Genomic DNA, 21,771 nt, shown 5'->3' with positions numbered 1-21,771 from the left:
AGAAGCGAGTGGTGTGTTGTGTGACAGAAAAATTCCAATGAAGCTGAAGGGAAAATTCTATAAAACAGCCATAAGACCAGCTATGATGTACGGAACTGAATGTTGGGCAGTGAAAAAGAAAGAGGAACAGCGAATGCATGTGGCGGAAATGAGAATGCTTAGATGGATGAGTGGAGTGACAAAGAAGGATAAAATTAGAAATGAGTATATTAGGGGAAGTCTAGGTGTGGCACCAATTGATGCCAAAATGAGAGAGCATAGGTTAAGATGGTTTGGTCATGTTCAACGTCGAGACGTTAATCACCCAATACGAAGAATAGCTGAAGTGCAGATTCCTGGAAGGAGTAGGAGAGGAAGACCAAAGAAGACCTGGGGGGAGACGATAAGGCAGGACATGTTGGTAAAGGGGATTAACATTGATATGGCCCAAGATAGAATTGTGTGGAGAAATGCAATTAGGGAAGCCGACCCCGCATAGGGATAAGGCAAAGAGAATGATGATGATGATATGTCTTCCATCTTTTGCGTTATTTTGCCGGATTTTAGCGCACTCATCACTGTATACTTCGCTAGAGGATGTGTACCAATAGATATGAAACAGGCCAGATTTTGGGACCGCTTGGCTAATTTGTATATGAAATAACTAAAAGTTTGGCAGGTTTTCCCCTATTTGGCTTGTATATTGCTGCAGATGATCCTATAAAGCAATATACTAATGAAGGATAAATCAGGATAAATTTCTATTAGATGTTTTACAAAGTATTTTAATGTGTTGCAAATAGTGTATTAAATTTTAATCAACTACCTGCAACATATAACTTTTCTTGTTCAACTTCTGGTATTCACTGGTCTGCTGGAACAAATCTGCTTGTGACACAGAAAATATATCTATATTTTAACATGACTTATATTATATCCTTGGCTTTTGCGTTAATCAGAGGCTTTATATTTGGACCTAGTGTTATCCCATAACATGTGACCTTTTTTAATATCCTTGCAAAAATTCGTTTCCAATTTTACCACAATAACCCTTTATAATTCAATTTATCGTTATTGTTACTATTCTCCGTTAGGTATATTAAACCTTTTTTCGGTTCTTTTACAGATGGAAAACATGCACCCAAGTCACCTTCGACCAGAACCTTTTCCACATCACTTCGAGAGAGAAAATGGCGAACTCAATCAAAATGGTTATGATCCGTTCCAAAGCTCGGGAATGGAGGTCGTCAAACTGCTTCGTGTAAGTAAAATATAGTTAAATGAATTTCGACTCGATTCAAGTTCTCTGTTTAACCCTGAATAAGTGAAATGAATTTCGACGCGCTTCAAGTTCTCTGTTGCTTGTGCTCTCTGATTTGTACTAATGCCATACTCTGTATTAGAGTACACAGACTCGTTTCATACAGGTTCTCTGAACCGCAAATTGGAATATTTTCCTAGCGGTGCCTTTTGGTATTGTCATACCTGGGTTAAACAGAGAACTTATAATAATAATAAAGACTTTTTATTCATTTGGTATGTAAAACAAATAAGCATATAGTTACAGCACATTGAAGAATATAGGACAAAAGCAAAAAAAGTTAAACCCTATTGGGATAACATCTGGCGAAGTCTAGCTAAAGCTACTCTTACTTAACCAAATGTTAATCCCCGACGCTTCTAATTAATCTAAAAATAAACCTAAACTAACTACTTAAAAAGAAACGTAACTTCAAAAAAAAAGGTGGGGAAAAAACTAAATATTAACCAAGTACTCAAAAAAAATATTTTTTTTCAAACTCATCATTAAGAAAAAAAAAATTCTTTCAAAACAGCCCAACCAAAAATATGTCCATGCAGCTCAACTTGAATCGAGTCGAAGTTCATTTCCCTTATTCCCCGTTAGAGGGCGTTCTAACCATACTTCGATATGAATAGTTTTAATTTATATCGAGAAACTACGGTCGTGTTGGTGTAAATTTGACTTTCTCAGAGCCACCTTGACAACAGGTAGACCTAGAAATAGTACTATCGGACGATGGAGGGAGACATATTTAAATCAAAACGAAACCGTAGATTTTCTTATTTTAAAATATAGTTATTTCTTAAATGTTCCTAGATTAGGTTAAATAAGGTTCTTCTTCTTTTTTATGTGCCGTGCTTGTTTTCAAGCGTCGGCTATCGTCATATTAACAAGCTGATGATATGTTTCTCGGTGGGCAGCTATACGAAACAATTACTCGACCATTCGACCTATCCATTGTCGAATTTTACGTAGCCAGGACAGTTGTTTTCTTCCAACCCAGCGTTTTCCTTCGATTTTTTCCTGAATGATCAACGGGAGTAAGCGATATTTAACCTTTCTCATTTTTATGATGTTGATCAATTCTCGTTCTTTGTACATGGTCTGCAGTACACGTTCGTTGGATATGTGTGCTGTCCATGGGATTATGAGCATGCGACGGTAACACCACAACTCGAGCGCTTCTAATTTGTTAAGATTCTTCATTTTTGTTCTCCAGATTTCACATCCATAGAACAAAATGGACCAGACGTAGCATTTCAATACTCTTAGACGTGTGGTCAGTGACAAACTTCTACTTCACAATACAGAACGACAGCTAGGGATTGCAATTCAGCAGCATTTTCAGTCCAGCTGGATTTTTGCAAGATTGGTCTGAATCCAGCTGGATCCAGCGCAAGTCCAGCAGAATGTAGAATCAAAATAAAAACACAATTTTACTGTTTTTTTTTTTGTCTATATTCTAAATTTCTAAACAACAGAAACATGAATAATTTTGTTTTTTGGAAGTTAGACCTTAAAAATCATATTTAACTATCGTCTTATCGTCTAACCTACTTCGCACATAACTGCACATAGGTATAGCTGGTTGCGGAGAAAACCCTTTCGGCCTCTATGGTGGTTGGTTTTAAGGTCATCAAATAGCCAAAGACCATGGACAAATTATCGCCTTTCACTCCTTCGGTGTCACAATCGGTCATTTCCTTTTCCAAAATCTTTCCATAATCTTTTTGATAACCAGTTTTTTTTTGTTATAAAGGTTTTCTCTTTCTCGTTTCAATTTAATCTCAAGCTCTTGTTCCAAAGTAAAATTCACGGGCTCCGGTTTAGTTGGCCCATCTTCTTCCATTATCTACTGCACTGGTTCAACAGTTACTTGTTTATTTATACGAATCAACAAATTTTTCATCTCGTGTCGCATTGCATTATTTTTCGTTATGAGGAAATAACCAGGATTTTTTAGTCCTTCGTCATACTTTTTTGGATTTTGTAAGTACATTAATGTACCTGTAAATTCAGAGAGGTGCCGTTCCGCGATTCTGTTGCGTAGTGCTTCCAATAGATCGGCACTAAGGCTAGAGACCTGGCTATTTAGTTTGTCTAAGACAAATTTCATGGTTGTGTCCGCCGTTATCAAAGTGTGTCAAAGTGTATTCTCTTCTGCAAAGTGCTTCTACAGCCAGTTTTACCGGTCAAAGAGTGGGATCAACTCATTGTTTATTGACCACTCGCCAGCAGAGAATTTTGTAGCAGAATCAATGTCAATCAACGCTTTATGGATGCAAACTTTTAGGCTGTAGAAACTTTCCAGCATACTGAGCTAGCGCGATAGAATGGAAAGTTGCCGACTCACGGCTTTGAATAAAGAGGCTAATGAATACGTTAAGTAACTTATTTTGGAATTTGACACGTTTGCGGATCCGCGCTGCTGGATGCAGCACGGTTTGCTGGATCCAGCATTTAAAAATAGCGCTGGAGCCAGCTGGATTGCTGGATGGTGGATGCAGCAATTGCAATCTCTAACGCCAGCTAATAAACGTTTGCAAGTTCTATTCTGGTCGAAATTTCCCCATCACTTTTAACTCTTCAGTCCAGTCAATACAGCTATCCAGATATCTAAAGTGTTCCACCATTTCCAGAATTTGGAAAGGATGGGATCAGTATCCATAAATAAGGTTGAGTTATATAAATTCGTAATAAGTTAGATTAGATTACCATTTTTAGATCTTTTGTAGTCGTCTCACAACTCTACGTTGTAATTGGTCTTCTCCAACCAAAACAAAAAATCGTAACTGAAAAATAAATATTTATTTATATATTAATATCCTTGTTTAGGAGGCAGAACAATATAAATACACAGCTGACGAACTACAAGCCGCCCTTATCCATTGCAAAGACGCCAATCCCATCGAATGGCTAAAGGAGCACTGGGAATCAACTATTTCCAGTGTTCAAACTCTAGCCACGCAAATGGGTCGTGAAGGACCCATCAACATAGTTGGTACTGTATCCAAAGTTGAAGCAAGAGATGCTTTGAGGAAGCACAAGGGAAACATGTGGCCGGCTGTAGAGGATTGTGTGGAACAACGACAGAAAAAGGTAAGGGACGATTTAATAGTTTTAAAAGTTTTTTTTTGTGATTTTTGGCTTTGGTTTGGAACATTTAGCCACATGTAAAAATATTAGTATTGTACTGTACAGGGAGGATACTTTTCACACTCAGTGGTTCATCAGAGCGACTTCGATATAACACACATATATAAACCCCCTAATATTGACATAAAGGGAGTATTTAAACCTGCTTTCAGAAATTCTTGTAGCAACCACGTGCTTGTATTAAGATGTAAGGGACAGTTGAAGAATATGTAATTTAGATCAGCTAAGCGAATTCCACACTCATATCTGCCTGTTTGGAGAACTCTGATTTTGTGTAAATGCTTCGGAAAACACCCGATAAGTCTTTACTACCGAAATAAGTCTTTACTACATTTACATGAATAATCTACTTTTAATTTTAGAATAGTTGACACGGTGTTTTTAGTATTTTTACTTGGTGCAACAACTTGGTTTACAGCTAGTGTTACAAACTATTGACTATCAAAAGACGAAAATTTGAGTACTTGGGACATGTGATAAAAGACAAAAGGAAGTTAACATGCAAGGCAAAATTCTAGGAAAGCGAAACTTGGGAAGAAGTACACTAGTACAGAACTATTAAGAGCAGCCTTCAGCAAGATTGGTATAGCTATGATGATTTCCAACCTTTGATAGAAGATTGGAATTTTAACATTTACCGAAAAGAAAAATATATCTATTAGGTCTCGACTAGTGCGAGAAGAAGAAAATGGTGAGGTTATTTAAAGGAGAACATTGATTAGTCTTCTGTTTTCTAAGGATAAAATATATTGATATTTTTATATAAATTAATGTAAAACGAAAATTTTAAATTTGTACTATGTTATCAAGACTCATTCTTCTAAATTTGCCTATCTTCTAGAGATGTTGGCGACCACATTGACCCATCTTATTCTATTCACAGCAGCTCGAAATAGATCTGTTGACGTTAGACCAGTTCACTTTCTAAGATTGGGCAATATAGGCAGTTGCATAGTGCTGCAAATTATGAGAGGGCGGCAAAAATACTGTACAAAAAAATGGAAGAAATGGAATAGAAGTGGGCATTCATTTCTGGAAATTAACATCCCTAACAACAAATATACAAAATGTACAAATAAACAGATCCCTAACAAGGAATCATTTTTCCAGAAAAATGTTGAACGTGAAATGAACTTCAGGAATTGGCTACTTTATTCTACATCTAAAAAGAGTATATTTTGTATTCCTTGCCGTCTATTTCAGGCGCAACCGACTTTCACTACAGGTTTCAATGACTGGAAGAATGCTGGCCGTCAGATTAAAACAATATGAAGATTCAAAGGACCGACCACACGGCAAATGTCTTGAGTTTATTCAATCGAGGTAAATTAAAAAACAGAATAGACTGTTCCATAACAAGTAAATTCAGAAGCGAAGTATAATACTGGCTCAACGTTTTGCAACGTGTTGTTGCAACAGTAATTACACTGGCACACTGGCCACAAGGGGACTTGCTATTAGAGGAGATAATTCAGTTATGGGTGATTCGCCAAAATAGACGGCAATTTCGAGGTAGAGAAATTTAATTTAAAACATGGTTTAGAATTAGTCCATTTTAAAATATTTTTTATAAAATGAGCTATTCAACTTAGCCATGATACCAGCAGAGATCATTTTTAAATATTTTCCGAAAAACGGAAATGTTGTGACTTCGGAGTTGACAAGTGTCCACGGTATTGACGTAATTCTCTGTTGATTGAAATTTATGATCGTAACAATTAAATAAAAACTGGTATGTAATAAAACTATACAAAACACTTCCATTTTGATATAAAGTACTACAGAAAAACATGAAAAATAGGTAAAATATCAATTGAGTCGGAGTTGATTTAGACCGGCCTTCGTGTTGACAAAACTTTCCAATATGTAGCCGTGTCTTTTCCGTTAAACTTCAAAAATCTAATCTGATTTTGAACACAATCTTGGCCTTTCCTTTCTACACATTCTTCTGTCTTTTCTCCATTTTCTCCATGTCAACATAATTATTTGTTATCCGCTTCCACACATGAGCTCCATGTTTTCACATAATGTGCCTACATAGACAGCAGATGTCTCTTTTATCAACATTAGAGAAGACTACCCAAAATGGTATATTCTTAAAGAAATAAGCATAGCTGCATAAAAAATTACTTTCTTTCATAAAATCTTTATTTAACGATTTTGGGGGCTTTCGCCTTCATTTTTCCGTCGTACTCCAGTGTATACGAGCCATTTTCTATAAAAACAAGATAATTACCAAACCGACCGAAACATCTTGACAGCTTACCCAGTAACCCTTTTCCTATATCAGACTAAATTTAAATTGTATTTTTTTATTACGAGGAATATTTTATTCTGAGCTTCACCGATGAGGCATAAGGATGCTGAAATAGCTATATGGAGATGGTAGTCCAACTCTGAATCAAATATAAACAAAACCTGCCTTGATCTTTTTTTATCTTTTTTGTATTTTTTTAGTTTAAGAATGACCATTCACACACTTTAAACAACTCCGAGGCACGTTCGTCAACTCCGAGGCACGACTGGGCTTTTTTTCCGAGGCACGACTGGGCTGGACACGATTGCTTCGGTGTTGATGATTTCATACATTTTTAATTCTACTTTCTACAAAATATTAAAAATAATTCTGCTTTATTCATCGTGTGTGAAAAAAACTTTATAGCGCATACTTAGAAGAAAAACATATTAAAAAATTAGCAAAATTAAGCTTTTACGAAGGCTTCGGTGTTGACTGTATAAAAACATACGCTTAGCTTAAGACACCTGGAAAAATTTTCTATCGCTTAACGATATTCTGTTCGTCCACTTTCTTCCACAATTTGGGTTAGACTGAAGCGTTCCTCTCTTGTCAAGTTGCCTGCCATACAGTATAGTGCAGTTTGGCCTAAATTTTCATATATTTTCATGAGGCCTCGGTGTTGATGCACAAAGTTGGTTACAGTTTTTAGTAGTAGATTTTTATGGTTTAATTTTAAAAATGAAAATTATTAATTTGACAGTTTAAAATTTCATTGGGTTTTTAATTAATTATTGATAAAATAATCTGCACTTTTGTAACGTTTCAGTGTGTAATACTATAAAACAAATCAAAAACCAAGGTGAGTTACAGCCTCGGAGTTGATATTTTGACATTAAAATTGCATAGAATGCTTGTAAAAATACTTTTTTTTTAAATTAATGTTAAGTGACGTACATTCATCTATTGTATAACTTAACTTTGGCAACACAATTTGAAACACAGTATGTAAAGGACTTAAGAAAAAAGCGAGTTACACAATATGCCGTTTATTTTGGCGAACCACCCTTATAGGATCAGTTCTGAACGGTAACTTTTTAGGTTGCTTAGCAGTGGTGCCATGGTGCGGGAACGAGCGTGAACGCCGTTCCGGCACTGGTTAATAAATGAAAAAAAATAAATAAATAGAGAATTCAGGTTTTGTAAACAAAAATTAGCAGTGCGTTCCGGCACTGCTAATTTTGCCATGACACCACTGTTGTTGCTTAGTACTCATAGCAGAATTTGATCCTTTTTTACGCGAGCACCTTACTAAATTTGGAAATATTGGTCAAGGGAACTATAATGATCTGTCAAACACTATATGCGAGGAACTAATAGTTTTGATGGGAATAAAAGTAAGAAGAACGATTATTAGCGAATTAAAGCAAGAAAAATACTATAAATAGTTGATTAGACACCAGACGTGTCTGATGGTGATCAGCTAGCATTTTTAGTTCGCTATCGTGGTGATGGTATGCCGACTGAAAGATTTTTTAAATATATTCCAATTATATTCCATCTGAAGATCACCAATCTGCTGCTTTGGAATCGACAGGGATTTCGACTTTAGAGGAATGTACCATTGATTTAAGTGATTTTCGCGGCCAGTCATATGATAACGCATCCAATATGTCTGGCAAATATTCAGGACTGCAGGCCAGAATAGAAAATCACAATAAACTTGCTGAGTGCATACCCTGGACATTCTTTCAATTTGGTAGAATCTTTAGCAGCAGAATCCTGTCTGACCGCCACTTTCTTTTTCATTTTTTTACAAGAATTATATACATGTTTTTCAGCTTCCACATATAGATGGAAAATTTTGACTGACAACTTAAAATCACCTATTGTGAAATCTCTAAAGTGAAACTAGGTCCGCAAGGGCGGACGCAACTAAGCGTTATACACTGGCTTCAGCGAAATAAAAACTGCGCTTTTTAATATCTCAAAGACGAATGTCAAACTGCAGCTGAGAAACATCAATCACTTTCTATATTTGAAAAAATGGACACTCTTGAAATGACATTATTAGCTGCCATTTGGCAAAATATTTTAGAAAGAGTGAACCTATCCAATAAGTATGTCCAGAATCCTGCAATGGATCTGGGTTCTGCCGCCAAAGAGTTCTGCCTCTTTAAAATTACTTTACCTCAATCAGAAATAATTTTGCCATTTATGAAGAGGAAGCCAAAAAATTGTGCCCAAATAAAACATATAAAAAAATAAGAAATAGAAAAAGAAAAATTCAATTTGACGAGGGGGCCGACGAACGAACTTTTCAGCTAGTGATGAGTGATGAGATGAAAATCCACACATTCTATAAATCGACACTCTTATAAGAGATCTGAGTAGACGTCTGGAATCTTATCGACTTATTTATCAATGTTTTCGTGTTATAACAGATTTGACAAAATTAATCAACGAAGAAATTATTGACGCTGAAAATTTGATACAAATTTATAAAGACGACCTAGATACATCGTTCATACATGAATGCATTCACTTAAAAGGATTATTTGGAAATAAAATCACCAATAATTGATATATCTAAACCCCCTTTGTGGCTCAGTGGTAAGAGCGCCTACCTTTGGATCGAAAGGTCCGAATGGTCGTGAGTTCGAATCTCATCAGGGTCAGGAGTGTTTCATTTATTATAAATTAATAAATGAAAATAGTTTCTGTCCTTGTGGGATCGGTACTCACCGGAGGGACCGCAGACGTTCGGATACAATTAGCGTCTCTTTGCAAAGACAATGACGTCGACTTTGCAAAGTAACAAGACACTTACTTAACACACACACTACACATGACACTAGGTACCTAACTGCAAAAATTCACCGTACCTACCATGCCAATGGCCATTAGTTGTCGAGGCATTAGCTAAATAAAAAAAAATTATATATCTAGATATTTAAAGAAGAGTGGATTGAAAGATATTTTCCCTAATTTTGACATTGGTTTGCGCATTTATTTGTGCATTCTTGCTGAAAGGCAATTTTCAAAAATGTCTTAACATTTTGTCGATTTTGTCCACGTAACAAAGGCGATCAATTATGACGACATTATAGATGATTTTGCCAAAGAAAATCAAGGAAGAAATCGAACTGGAATGGCAATTTTTTCTGTTATATGTATATAAACATTGTAGTTTAAATCCATTTTTAGTGTATTCATATTTAAATAAAAAATTCTGCTTTTTTCCCCAAAAATGGTACATGTTTGAAGGGCGGCTACTAGAGAATTGCCTAGGGCGTTAACTGACCTAAACGCGGCCCTGTGGTCAGCCAGCATATACGTCTACGTCCAGGACCTCTCTTGCCCTTAATCTTCCCTTGTATAATCAACTGTAGAAGTCGGTATTTATTATTACGCATAATGTGACCGAAGAAAGCCAATTTCTTGTTCTTTACGGTGTTAAAACTCATTATATGTATGTTAAAACTCATTATATGTATGTTAGCATTTACTCATCCCTACAATTCTTTCTTTCCAGTATGCTGATTTGGCTTCCCGAGGAGACTACAATAGAGAAGATATCATAACAGTCTTAACGGCAAATCACGGTGACTTGGAAGCTGCATACAGTGAACTCAGTAAAATGCAACTGAAACCTTTTTTAATGAGGATTTGGGGCCCACCGGTGGGTATTGAGAACGAGGCAGGTAATGAGGGGGTCAGCGTTAGTGCTTTTGACGGGGAAGGTGAGTGTTCTTGTTGACTATTTGCTTAAGAAACTTTTCTATAGTTGGGATCCAACGGAGCGGCGCTCTTCGCCAGTTCACGCCAGCGAAGAGAAATAAAAAATAGATAATGGTAAAGAGCTGAATGTATATTGGCTGAATTGGCAATACCACACAAGCTAATAAGACTCATTAAATCCACAATGGATGAAACTCAGGCATGTGTACGAATACAAAACCACCGGACAGACTTTTTCAAAATTTCGCAGGGGCTAAAGCAGGGAGATGGGTTGGCCCCAACATTGTTTAACCTGGCACTGGAGTATGCGGTTAGGCAAATGGAAACTGGACGAGAAAACCTACCAACCGAACGTTTTAATTGGCCGCTTATGTCGATGATTTAATATTATGAGTAGAACATCAGCAGGAGCACAGGAAATATACGCAGAGTTAAAAACACAAACAAAAATGCTAGGTCTGGAAATTAACACAGAAAAAACAAAAATAATGACAGACGAGAAGAAATATACCTAGTCTCACAAAACATTATACATGAAGATTACATTGAAACGGTTGGAAAGTTTACATATCTAGGAGTAGAAATATATGCCGACGGATCAGAAGATGGAGAAATACGGAAGAGAATAAAGCAGGCAAACAGAGCATATTTTGCCCTCTCCTATATATTTCGATCTAAAAGTGTCCAACGAAATACAAAGATGAGAACCTATAAAACCTTAATCCGACCAATAACATGCTATGGCAGTGAAGCCTGGGCCCTGAAAGAACCATCCAAAAACAAACTCGACACATTCGAAAGGAAAGTACTGAGGAGAATACTAGGACCTGTGAGGGAAAACGGAATCTTCAGAAGTCGATACAACAACGAGCTTTATCAACTCTATAAGGAAACACTCCTGCCAGACTTCATTAGAATACAAATATTGCAATGGGCCGGACATGTGATAAGAATGGGAGGAGATAGGCTACCAAAAAGAGCACTTAATGCTAGAATGCAGGGAAAGAGACCGGTTGGAAAGCCAAGAAAGCGCTGGGAAGACACAGTAAACAGCGACGCACAAGCCCTTTTAGGGGTACGTGTATGGAGAAGAGCAGCCACAGACACGCAAGAGTGGATGCAAAAAAAGGAGGCCAAGTCTTAATTTGGTCTGTAGTGCCGTAGAAGAAGAAGAGAATGGTGAAGAGAAAGAGAGCACGGATGGCGCGCCACGTTATTATAAAATTAATAAATATTTTCTTTTTGACAAATTCACTCCATCTACCCCAAAATGTGGTCGGACCATTTTGATGGAGCCTGTCCCTCTAGTATCGAGGGTTTAGTTTAGGTTAGTCTGTTGTACGCCACCGTTGTTAGCGCGTTGGCGGTAGAAATTTTGGTAAGTTGTTTAATTCATACAATGACAAAAAATTGCAACACAACACGCGCCGATCATCAACCATACTCAACATTGCGTTGGTTCCTGTCTTTAGATTTAGTCTTTTTCTATTACCTATTTTCTATGTTGAAAAACATCTACGAAAAAGAAACAATCACAGTAAACCATCCACACATAAACACCAAACCAATAAAAATAAATAGAGGAATTAGTCAAGGGGACACAATATTCCCAAAATTATTTACACAAGCACTAGAAGATGTATTCAAAAAATTTGAATGGCACAACAAAGGAATCAACATCAATGGATAACTTCTGAATAACCTGAGATATGACATAGAGGTGATATAAGACAATATGAAATATCTTAACAAAATGATGACACACTTGGACAAGAACGCAAACGAGATAGGTCTAAAAATGAACTACACAAAAACTAAAAATATGACAAACGTAGAAGAGGACAAGGAAACCATGCAAATAGGAACAAGTACAATACAAAAAGTCAAGGAGTACATTATAGCTAGGGCAAATAATGAAACTGAGTAAAGAAAATCAAAAAGAAATAAAAAGGAGAATAAAACTCGTATGGGTGACATTCGGAAAAATGAGCTATATCCTGAAAAACCAGAAATATACCCAATACCTCCGCACAAAAGTATATGCATGATCAATGGCTTCAAAACTTACGCCAATGGTTTGCACTAACAATGTCCGCAACGGACAATTCACATGAAGAAGAAGAATTGGATTCCTGTACATTGACGAATATTACGCAGCTATGCCATCTTTTTACGTCGTGCGTCGCAGCTATATCCTGAAAAACCAGAAAAACCATTTTAATGTTGTGGACAAAGGATACAAGTGAATTTAAAAACCAGTAGTGACATCTATGGATTTTTCACTTATATTCTGAAAATAGTTTGTTTATCATTTGGCAGCCATTGGATAGGAGTACACTTATATCCCTTGGCCTCCAAACAAGTATTAGTTATATCGTTTGGCAACTGACTCGTTAATACTTGTTAGTAATTGTCTAGTAATTATATATAACAAAATCTATTGTCTATACCTATCTAGTAATTTTAGTAATTATATTTTTGCGAAGTTAGTTACATTTTAGACATGGCTGGAAATTACTGTACAACCAGGCACACTTGTTCATAACCAATATTAAGAGTAAACAAACATAAATAGCAAAAATCTTACGTTGATTAATAATATAATATACAAAGATCATCCAGTGGCGGTCTCAAGGGGGGGCGACGGGGGCGATGGCCCCCGCCCAGAAACCTTAGTTTTCTGAAAAATTGAGAAGTTAATATACATATTAATCCGAAGTGTGAGATCGAACTAATGCATTGCTATTATTGGACAAAATAATCTAACAGTGTGAAAACGTCCGTAGACAGATTATTTTAATAGCCTACGGTTAGTTTTGATATAACGTAACAACATCAAATACGGTACAGTGACGTTTCTGTAATGTTGTCGTTGAAGTCACAGTGGCAGTGGCAACACTGTATAAATCACGTAGAATAGAACAAATCTTCTTCAGTCAGACGTTGCTTGCTAGCCTTGCTAGTTGCTACATATTGGCCGTGTATCAATGCCTGGCAAAGTCAAAGGGCTATAAATAAGTGTCAGTTTGCTCAAGCGTTTCCTTTTCCATGTGCAACTGCAAAAGACGACATCGACATGGTAAGTTTGTTTTGCATGCATCCAAGGCGAGAACCTTGATTTGTGCCTTACTGAACAGTACTTTCATTATCACTGTAGTGTGTATGTGCAACATATTTTCACTTACACTGCCTTTTAGCAAGCTAATTCAAAACCTGATATTGACTTGAAATGTGCATTGAAACATTTTACAGACATGACCAAAGCACTTGCCAATCAACGGAACACAGCGATTGTTTGCTTTAAAGATTTGTTCCAAGAAGCAAAGGACATCGCCGAGAAGACAAATTTTGATATTAGTATTCCAAGAATATCACAAGTGCAGAAGAATCGAGCCAACCACGCAACTAAAGACCCAGAGACATACTTTAGAGTATCAGTGTTCCTTCCCATTCTAGACTCTGTAATAGAAGACACAAAGTCTCGTTTTCCTGAAGAAACATTGGAGTTGTACAATCTTCACGTATGCATGCCTCGAATACCTGATAACCAACTCTGTTCAGGACATGTCTGAAAAAATTGAGTGTTTAGTAAGGAGGTACAGTGAACTTTTTGATATGTCTCAAGCTGAAATGAAATGCTTATTGAAAGGTGAACTAGAGCTTTGGGAAATGCAATGGAAAGACACGGACGAATTTCCAAAAACAGCGCTGGACGCGTTAGACAGTTGTAACAGAGATTTGTTCCCTACAGTCAGCAAGCTACTTCTAGTCTTAGCTACACTTCCCATCAGCAATGCTTCTGCAGAGCGTAGCTTTCAATCTCTAAAGAGAATAAAGTCGTGGCTAAGAACACGGATGCGTCAAGACAGGTTGACTGGACTTGCTTTACTCCATGCCCATCGAGACATCCCTGTAGACCCAACGAAAGTTTTAGAACGATTTGCCAAAAGTGGCCATCGAAGACTTGAATTCGATTTGTAATTACATTCTTTTTAAAACCTTATAACTTGTTATTTTATTACTTATAACCTAATAAAACTATTACAATGTATAATGTGAACCTCCTTTTTTCCATTCTAATAGACTAATTCGTATTGTATATTTATTGTAAATTTTAACATTTTAAAAGGTAAAATGTGTTTTGAGCTCTTTCAATTCAAGCGTAAAACTAACATTGTCAGACCAAACCTCTGAAGTTTGACGTTTGTTCGTGATAAAGTAAAACCACCTAAATCGTCAAAGGTTTAGAAAGATGAGACTTGCTTCAGAGGCTTGCCATTGAAAAATACTATCACCCACAAACCTTTTCTATTAGACTTTGAGTTGTTTTCAATAGTTCTAAATTGGTTTTTGATACAATCACAAGAATACAAAATATATTTTGAATATTTTATTTGTAAGTTAGCCGAACAATATTTACAACAAGCTTTAGAGGCTAGCTTTTTTATTTTTTATTATAGTGTAAAACTGTTTCCACTCATACTAATTGTAATAATAATAAGTGATTTTCCTTTTTCTCCGTTCGTCACAACCACTAAGTGACAGTCAGTCCATATTCGGTCCATCAACTGTTCAAATGAATAAAATGCCTTTAAAACTCTCAAAATCTTGCCATATTTTTAAAAATTTTCCGGACCCCCTTTCCGGCTGGGGGGCTGCACCCCACACCCCCTGCAACAGACCATCGCCCCTCCCAAAATCTGACTCTGAGACCGCCACTGAGATCATCCTAATACATTGTTTTTCAAGAACAGTGTAGGAACTGAATCTCTTTTCAAAAATTTGAGCATGAAACCGATTCGTCTGGGAAAACCTCAAATATTACAAAATAGTCTACCACGTGAAACTAGAAAGCCATTATTAAAACAGGCAACATATGGTAATCTTATGGAATTAGTGTAGTTTGTGCCTCCCATCCTTCACAACTTCCACAGAAATTTGCCTTACCAACAACGTTAAAAACAGCAAATCCCAGGTCAAGGTACTCAGGATAATATTCAGGAAGAACCCAACGAACCAGATAACTGTTTTGGAAGCGTTGATGACTAGTTAAGTGTATTTCTAGTGTGTTTCCTACTTTTTACATTTTATATGGCAATTGTTCACTTTTTTAACAAAAATTCGGTGTTTCGTTAATTAAATTGTATTTAAAAGAATAAAGGTACAAGTACAGGCCAAGTATTTACTTGGAAGACTAACTGTGAAGTATAACTGCTGTTTCTTATTCTAAAATATCTTAAAAATGCTAAGTTTTTTCAGTTTTATCTGATATAAAATATAAATATACTATTACATAAAAGTTTTTAAAGTTAAAAAGACCAGCCAATCAATAAATATTTTGAAAAACATGCGGTAGAATTTAGGAAAGGTGTTAAACTTCAAACTTGATGTTCTCAAAAGTACCAAAAATGCACTTATATCCCTTGGCTTCTACACGCCTTATATGGAGCACAGACATGGACTTTCACAAAGGAAAATATGGAAAAGATGGCCAAGACTCAAAGGGCAATGGAAAGGCAGATGCTGGGTAAACAAACATGCAGCTACTCTCAAATGGAAAGTTACAGGACACCAGCCAAAGAGCCGGAAGACGGAATGAAGCGATAACCCACTAGTGACCTTGGGACCATAAGAGAGTAATATGGAGACCACAGATGAGATGGTCGAATGACCTAAAAAGATACGCAGGAACCAGATTGACAGGATTAGCACTGAACCGAGAAAAGTGGAAAAATAAGGGGGGCCTACATTCAACTTTTGAAAAATGAAGGGAATATATAGATATACAGATTTTCTATTTCCTTTCGCCAACTGTCAACCGATGAAGAGCGTCACTCCGTATTGTAAATATTATGTCGTTAAAATGATTACTCAACCTGCTAAAAAGATTATATATATTCATTTTCAAAAAATTTGGAATAATTATAGCATAACATTGTACATGTAGTAAAAGTTTTGTAGCTGGCACTAGTTTTTTTTTATTTAGATTTGGCCATAACTTTCCTTTACGAATAGTTTTTATTGTTTTAGAGGCATCTATTGATGATAGTTTTTTAAGATCAGAATCAAAAGCGGTAAGTACCCCCACTTCAATAATTAGTCAAAACTCTTCAGAAAACTTGTTTTTGCCAATATCTCCTCTACCAGAAGAAACAGAGAAAGTAAACAGAGATCAAGAAGCAGATGATAATAGGGAGGCATTGGATAATTTGGAGTTGGAGATTTTAAAAAATTTGGAAGACATCAAATTGTTGAGTCTGAATTTAATTAACGAAAACGAAGCTGTTGTCAGTAATACAATGAATTATGATGAAGTTAAAGACAAAGAAAGAGATAAAAGAATAGCTCAAAAAGCTGAAAAATTTCACGACAAACTTCCAGCAAAAAACGATGCAGCGGAAAAAGGTTCTTCTACTGGCATTGTAAATACAGAATCTAAACAGCAAATGCAAATCCCATCTGCTGATATTAATACAGAGCAAACAAATATGGATAATACCGTACAATCAAATTTTAAGGACAACGTTCAACAACCCAATATTCAAAATAATTCAATAGAAAAAGATTCCTCAACTAAAAATGAAGGATCTATAGAAAGTTATACAATCAAACCAGATTCAATAAAACCTGCTGAAGCAATAGAATCTAACATACACGTTCCAGAAACTTCAGCTGCTGCTATGAAACAAAATAATGCATATATTGAACCTGAAACATCTGCCCAACAAATTGAAACCAAAGATCTTACAAACATTTCAGTTGCTGCTACGGCACATACCGATCAATTTGTTCATACTGCAGTACTTCCTAAAGATAAAATTGATAATTCAGTAGCCAGTTGTGAAGAAACTAAACCAAAAAATAAGTGTTACATAGAAAAAAGTAGTACTGTGATCCACATAGCTGATTATCCCAGTACATCGCACATTTCTAACATTACTTCTGACGAAGATAGTCATCATGAATTTGAAGATGCTCTAGATACCACTCTCGAAGCCGTAGTATCTTCAACGACTATCAAAAAAGAAGAAATACCAGCAATAGTAGAACATTCAACTAAGAAAGTTAATAAGAAACCACACACTGAATTTCTACCTACTGATAATACAGAGAGTAATGCTAAAGAGTCTTTAACATCAATAGAACCAGTAAAAATTGCCACAGAAGCAGATATTTCAGATATAGATAATACTAAGAATATTACAGCCCTTCCAGTAAAAGAGGAAAATAAAAACTTTAAAAGAAAGACTAGTATATCAACTCTAAATATATTTTTTGGTGAAAGAAATGCTGATGGCTCTACAGCAACTGGTTTAAGCAATGCTGGCAACAAAAATGTATTAGATGACGAAGAAAACACAATTGTAGAAAGTCAATCGTCGATTATGTTAAAACCTGTGGCTAAGAACGAAATCAACACACCAAATGTAGTTGTGCAGGAGCCGCAAAGTGTTAGTTTTGATGCAAACCAAAATAATAGCATCGAATTCACAGAAGAACAAGTTCAAGAGGTATCAAAGCAACAAACTATTGCAAGAAATGAACAACCATTAGAAGAAAACAATAGAAAAAATGTTGAGGAAATAAAAATAGACGCTGACATAGTTCAAAATAAAGATATAACTAATAATCTAGTTGATATTGGATATTCAACAAATAGCAATGTTGAAATAGTCAATTCTGAGCAAACAAATGAGGAAAGAGATACAGGATGTGACTTAGTTAATGAAAATGCTGTTGAAATCACTCCTCATTATGCAAGTAATGCCGAACAAAACATATCTATGTTTGAGGCTATATCTTCAGAAAAAGTTGCCTCTAAAGATCAAACAAAACATACTCAAATTCCTACTTCTAGTGCAATTGAGATTACTCAGGCCAATTATGGTGAAAATATCTCTCAACATATAGATATTAATCAAGAAAACCTGTCAATATCTGAATCTAAAGATTCAGTTAGCGAGGTACCTGAAAGTTCAACAAAGCATAAAGAAGAATCTAATAATCAACTAGATTTAGGTGTAAACAAAGATGGAATAAACATAACTAAAACTAACATTCAAAGAAATGGGTCCAATAAGAAGGAAGATGATGCACCTGGCAGTTCAACACAGCACAAAGAAGAAGTTAGTACTCAACTAGATTTAAATATAGATAAAGTTGTAGCAAATATACCTGAACAAAATATTCAAAAAAATGTGCCCAATGAGAAGAAAGAAGACGTATCTGAAAGTTCAACAAAGTACAACGAAGAACCTAATAATCAACTAGATTTATGTGTAGATAAAGTTGGAGCAAACATAACTGAACCTAATATTCAGAGAAATGTATCAAAAAAGAAGAAAAAAAGTCAAGAAATAAAAACGAACAGCACCGGAAATAAAGCACAGGGAAATAATATAGAAATACCTAAAAGTAAAAGTCAGAAAACATTGGCTAAAGAAGTTTTGGAGATAAAGGTCGACAATCAACAACTAGTGAAAGAATCCATTGGACCAGAATCTAAAAACAATAATACTGGAACTAATATACAGATCCCAGACAAAAATTTATTAGAAGAAAGTCTTAATAAACAGATTTCAGAAAAAGAAATTAACGAAAATAGTACCAATGAAGTATCTAACAAAGATTCTAATTTAATGTCTACCAATAAAAATGATATTGCTCGAGAAGTATCTCAACAAAAGAATGAAGTTAGAGCTAGGGCAGAATACAGAAAAAATGATAGCTATGATTCTGATGAAGAATCTAGTAACTACCAAAACACTTTACCTAGAAATACAACATTTAAAATCAACAGAAGAAGACCTGTCAAGAAAAGAAATAAAAACGAAAGATCTTCTAGTCAAAAAATCAAAGCAACTGCAAAACCTCAGATACAGGATAGTAGAAGTGAGTTCTTAGATAGCAACGTCATGGAAAACAAAGAATATACAAACAAAAATAAAGAAGAAGCTACTAGAAAAATAGAAGCAAAACAAGGAGCCTCAAAAGAGAAAGTAGAACATAAAGAAGTAATTGATCAATCGAGTAAAGTAGAGCCCAAAGTTACAACTCAAGTTCAAATGTCACAAAACGCCCAAACAATTCCTGTAGCACAGAAACCCTCAAAGATCCCCCTCTTAAAACAACGGTGTGTATCTTTAACAAATGCGCTGCTTTCTCCATCACCATCAAGTCCAAGCAAAATCCCTATAAAGAACAGATTTTTCTTCAATAAGTCTCCTTCTGTAACGCCAGACCGTGAAAGTAAAAAAGATTTGAAAGAAGCAGTTGGTGTTCCATCAACACCAAGTTCAAGAGACACCAGCCCTATGATAGCCATCCCAGAACAACTGGACAGGCTTGATCCTAAAAACAAATTAAAAATGCTGTCGACGAATAAAGGATCTTTTGAATCTACAACCAGTTCCAAACAACTCTCTTATACGAAATCATTAGACAATGACAGCGAGTCTTCTGTATCTGACAGTAACATTGAAGAATTGCTGGAAGACGATGACAGCTATGACGATGTACAAGATTACGGGCCTGTGGATTCCGAAGAATCCGATGACTTCGACAGAATAAACTCCAATATAGAAAGACTTAACCTCAACCTGAACCGAGACAACACTGTAATCGATATGAGTAAAAAGGATTTAAGAAACTATAGTATAGAAGAAACCTGCGAATCAGAAGAATATTCTGATTACGTAGAAGAGGAAGAAGTAGAAGTGAGTGAGTACGAGGACGAGGAGGATGTGGATGATGATGAAGAAGGTGAGGAAGAGGAGCACAACCATAAACCGGTAACGGATATGGAGGTAAGAAATACAGCGTAAGGGTTTTTCGTTCATGTATCGCATATATTCATTAATATTTTCTTCCTTAACCTTCCAATGACCAACCTTTTTTTGTTACACGGATGACCAAGGGGGGGAAATGACCCCAGGTCAAAAATGTCAAAAATGACAATTAACAAAAAAATTAAGTTTTTTTATTTTTTTTTATTTTTATGGCATGGACTTTATGTCATTCAGCCAGTCACAACATGAGTATTAGTGTCATGTGTAGTGTGTATGTTGAGTAAGTGTCTTGTTACTTTGCAAAGTCGACATCATTAGCGTAAAACTACTTGGAATTACACATAATAGACGATATTTTACTAAACATCAACTTCAGAATATATTTTTTATTCGTAAAATATAGGGAATTTTTTTGATTTCAAAATATGAGGATATTGAGAATGATATTAAAGTCAAATAAAAAATTAATGAGTTAAAAATTGAAAATACTTTTGAATTTATTAAAGAAAAACATACGCTGGGGTCACAATTTCCCCCGCTTGGTTATCTGCAGGTTAAAGGTTTTCTACAATAATATACACTTCATATCATTTTTCCTTCTTTGGTTAGATTGTTCAATAACTTTGTCCTACTTATTCGTATCTGCCGTGCATTTCTGCCTTATTTCCATAACTGTGGATCTCCCACTAAAAATTCGGCTGCTAAAATGCTATGTATTTCCAATCTTGCTGTATGGCTCAGAGGCCTGAACAATAACGGAAACATTAATGAGGAAGCTAGAGACATTCGAAATGTGTAAATTCCTCATAAACGGAACCAATGTCGAACGAGTAGACCAATATTGCATATCACGGAACAATGATCAACTCTACAAATGATTACTTCCAGGACATCAAAATCAGAATAGAAAAGGCTAGAAAATTTTAACAAAATGAAAAGAGTGTTCTGCACAAGATATTTGAAGTAAGGTTGACTGGGTGCTACATTTTCTCGACTTTGTTTTACGGAATGAAACGTTAGAATAGAATAGAAATATGCTTTATTGTCATGAAACATTGTACAATTTTATCGACAAAGCTTACAAAAAGTCAAGAAAACAAAACAATAACAATTCAATTTACTAAAATTACATAAATCGTCAGTATAAATTAAAAAATAATAATAATAATAATAATGAAGTTAAACAGTTAATCAATTGCAAAATTTAAAAATTTAAATAAATTGCAGATTGCATAGTCTACCTAGTAATTAAGTTTAAAAGTTAAGCTGCTGCATATGACACCCAAATACAGATGAAAAATAACAATAAAAATACTACTTGTGCAAAGGGTACTGTAATTTCTTAGTTATTGATTAAGAAAATCTTCTACTGCATAATATGGTCTTTCGGATAGGTAGGCTTTTGTCAGTTTACGGAATTTGGGGAAAGATGCAGCAGATTTAAGTTGTAGAGGGAGATGGTTGTAAAGTTCTTTGCGGAATATAATATAGATTTCTTTACTAACTCAGATGACGGGGTCGGTAAATAGACGTCAAAGGTAGAATTTATCGTGAAGTAGTCATGATTA

General features: G+C 35.5%; 1 protein-coding gene across 6 annotated transcripts in view; it reads left to right on the top strand.

The window, feature by feature from the left end:
• The window catches only part of LOC114324286 (E3 ubiquitin-protein ligase lubel), a 146,962-nt gene that overhangs the window by 103,305 nt on the left and 21,886 nt on the right, over window positions 1–21,771 (top strand). For all 6 annotated transcript variants that reach the window (XR_003651523.2, XR_003651520.2, XR_003651521.2 and 3 more), the window contains exons 13-16: window positions 1,106–1,240; window positions 4,118–4,381; window positions 10,210–10,417; window positions 16,446–20,221. Coding sequence is in view for 2 of the 6 variants with exons in the window: in XM_028272088.2 (XP_028127889.1) it covers window positions 1,106–1,240; window positions 4,118–4,381; window positions 10,210–10,417; window positions 16,446–20,221 (4,383 nt within the window). In the remaining 4 variants the exon portion in view is untranslated. The remainder of the gene's footprint in view (window positions 1–1,105; window positions 1,241–4,117; window positions 4,382–10,209; window positions 10,418–16,445; window positions 20,222–21,771) is intronic.

This window comes from Diabrotica virgifera, chromosome 1, assembly GCF_917563875.1.
Source record: "Diabrotica virgifera virgifera chromosome 1, PGI_DIABVI_V3a".
NCBI classification, from domain to species: domain Eukaryota; kingdom Metazoa; phylum Arthropoda; class Insecta; order Coleoptera; family Chrysomelidae; genus Diabrotica; species Diabrotica virgifera.
The sequence above is the reverse complement of the archived record's forward strand: the minus strand, read 5'-3'. Positions and strand labels throughout refer to the sequence as shown.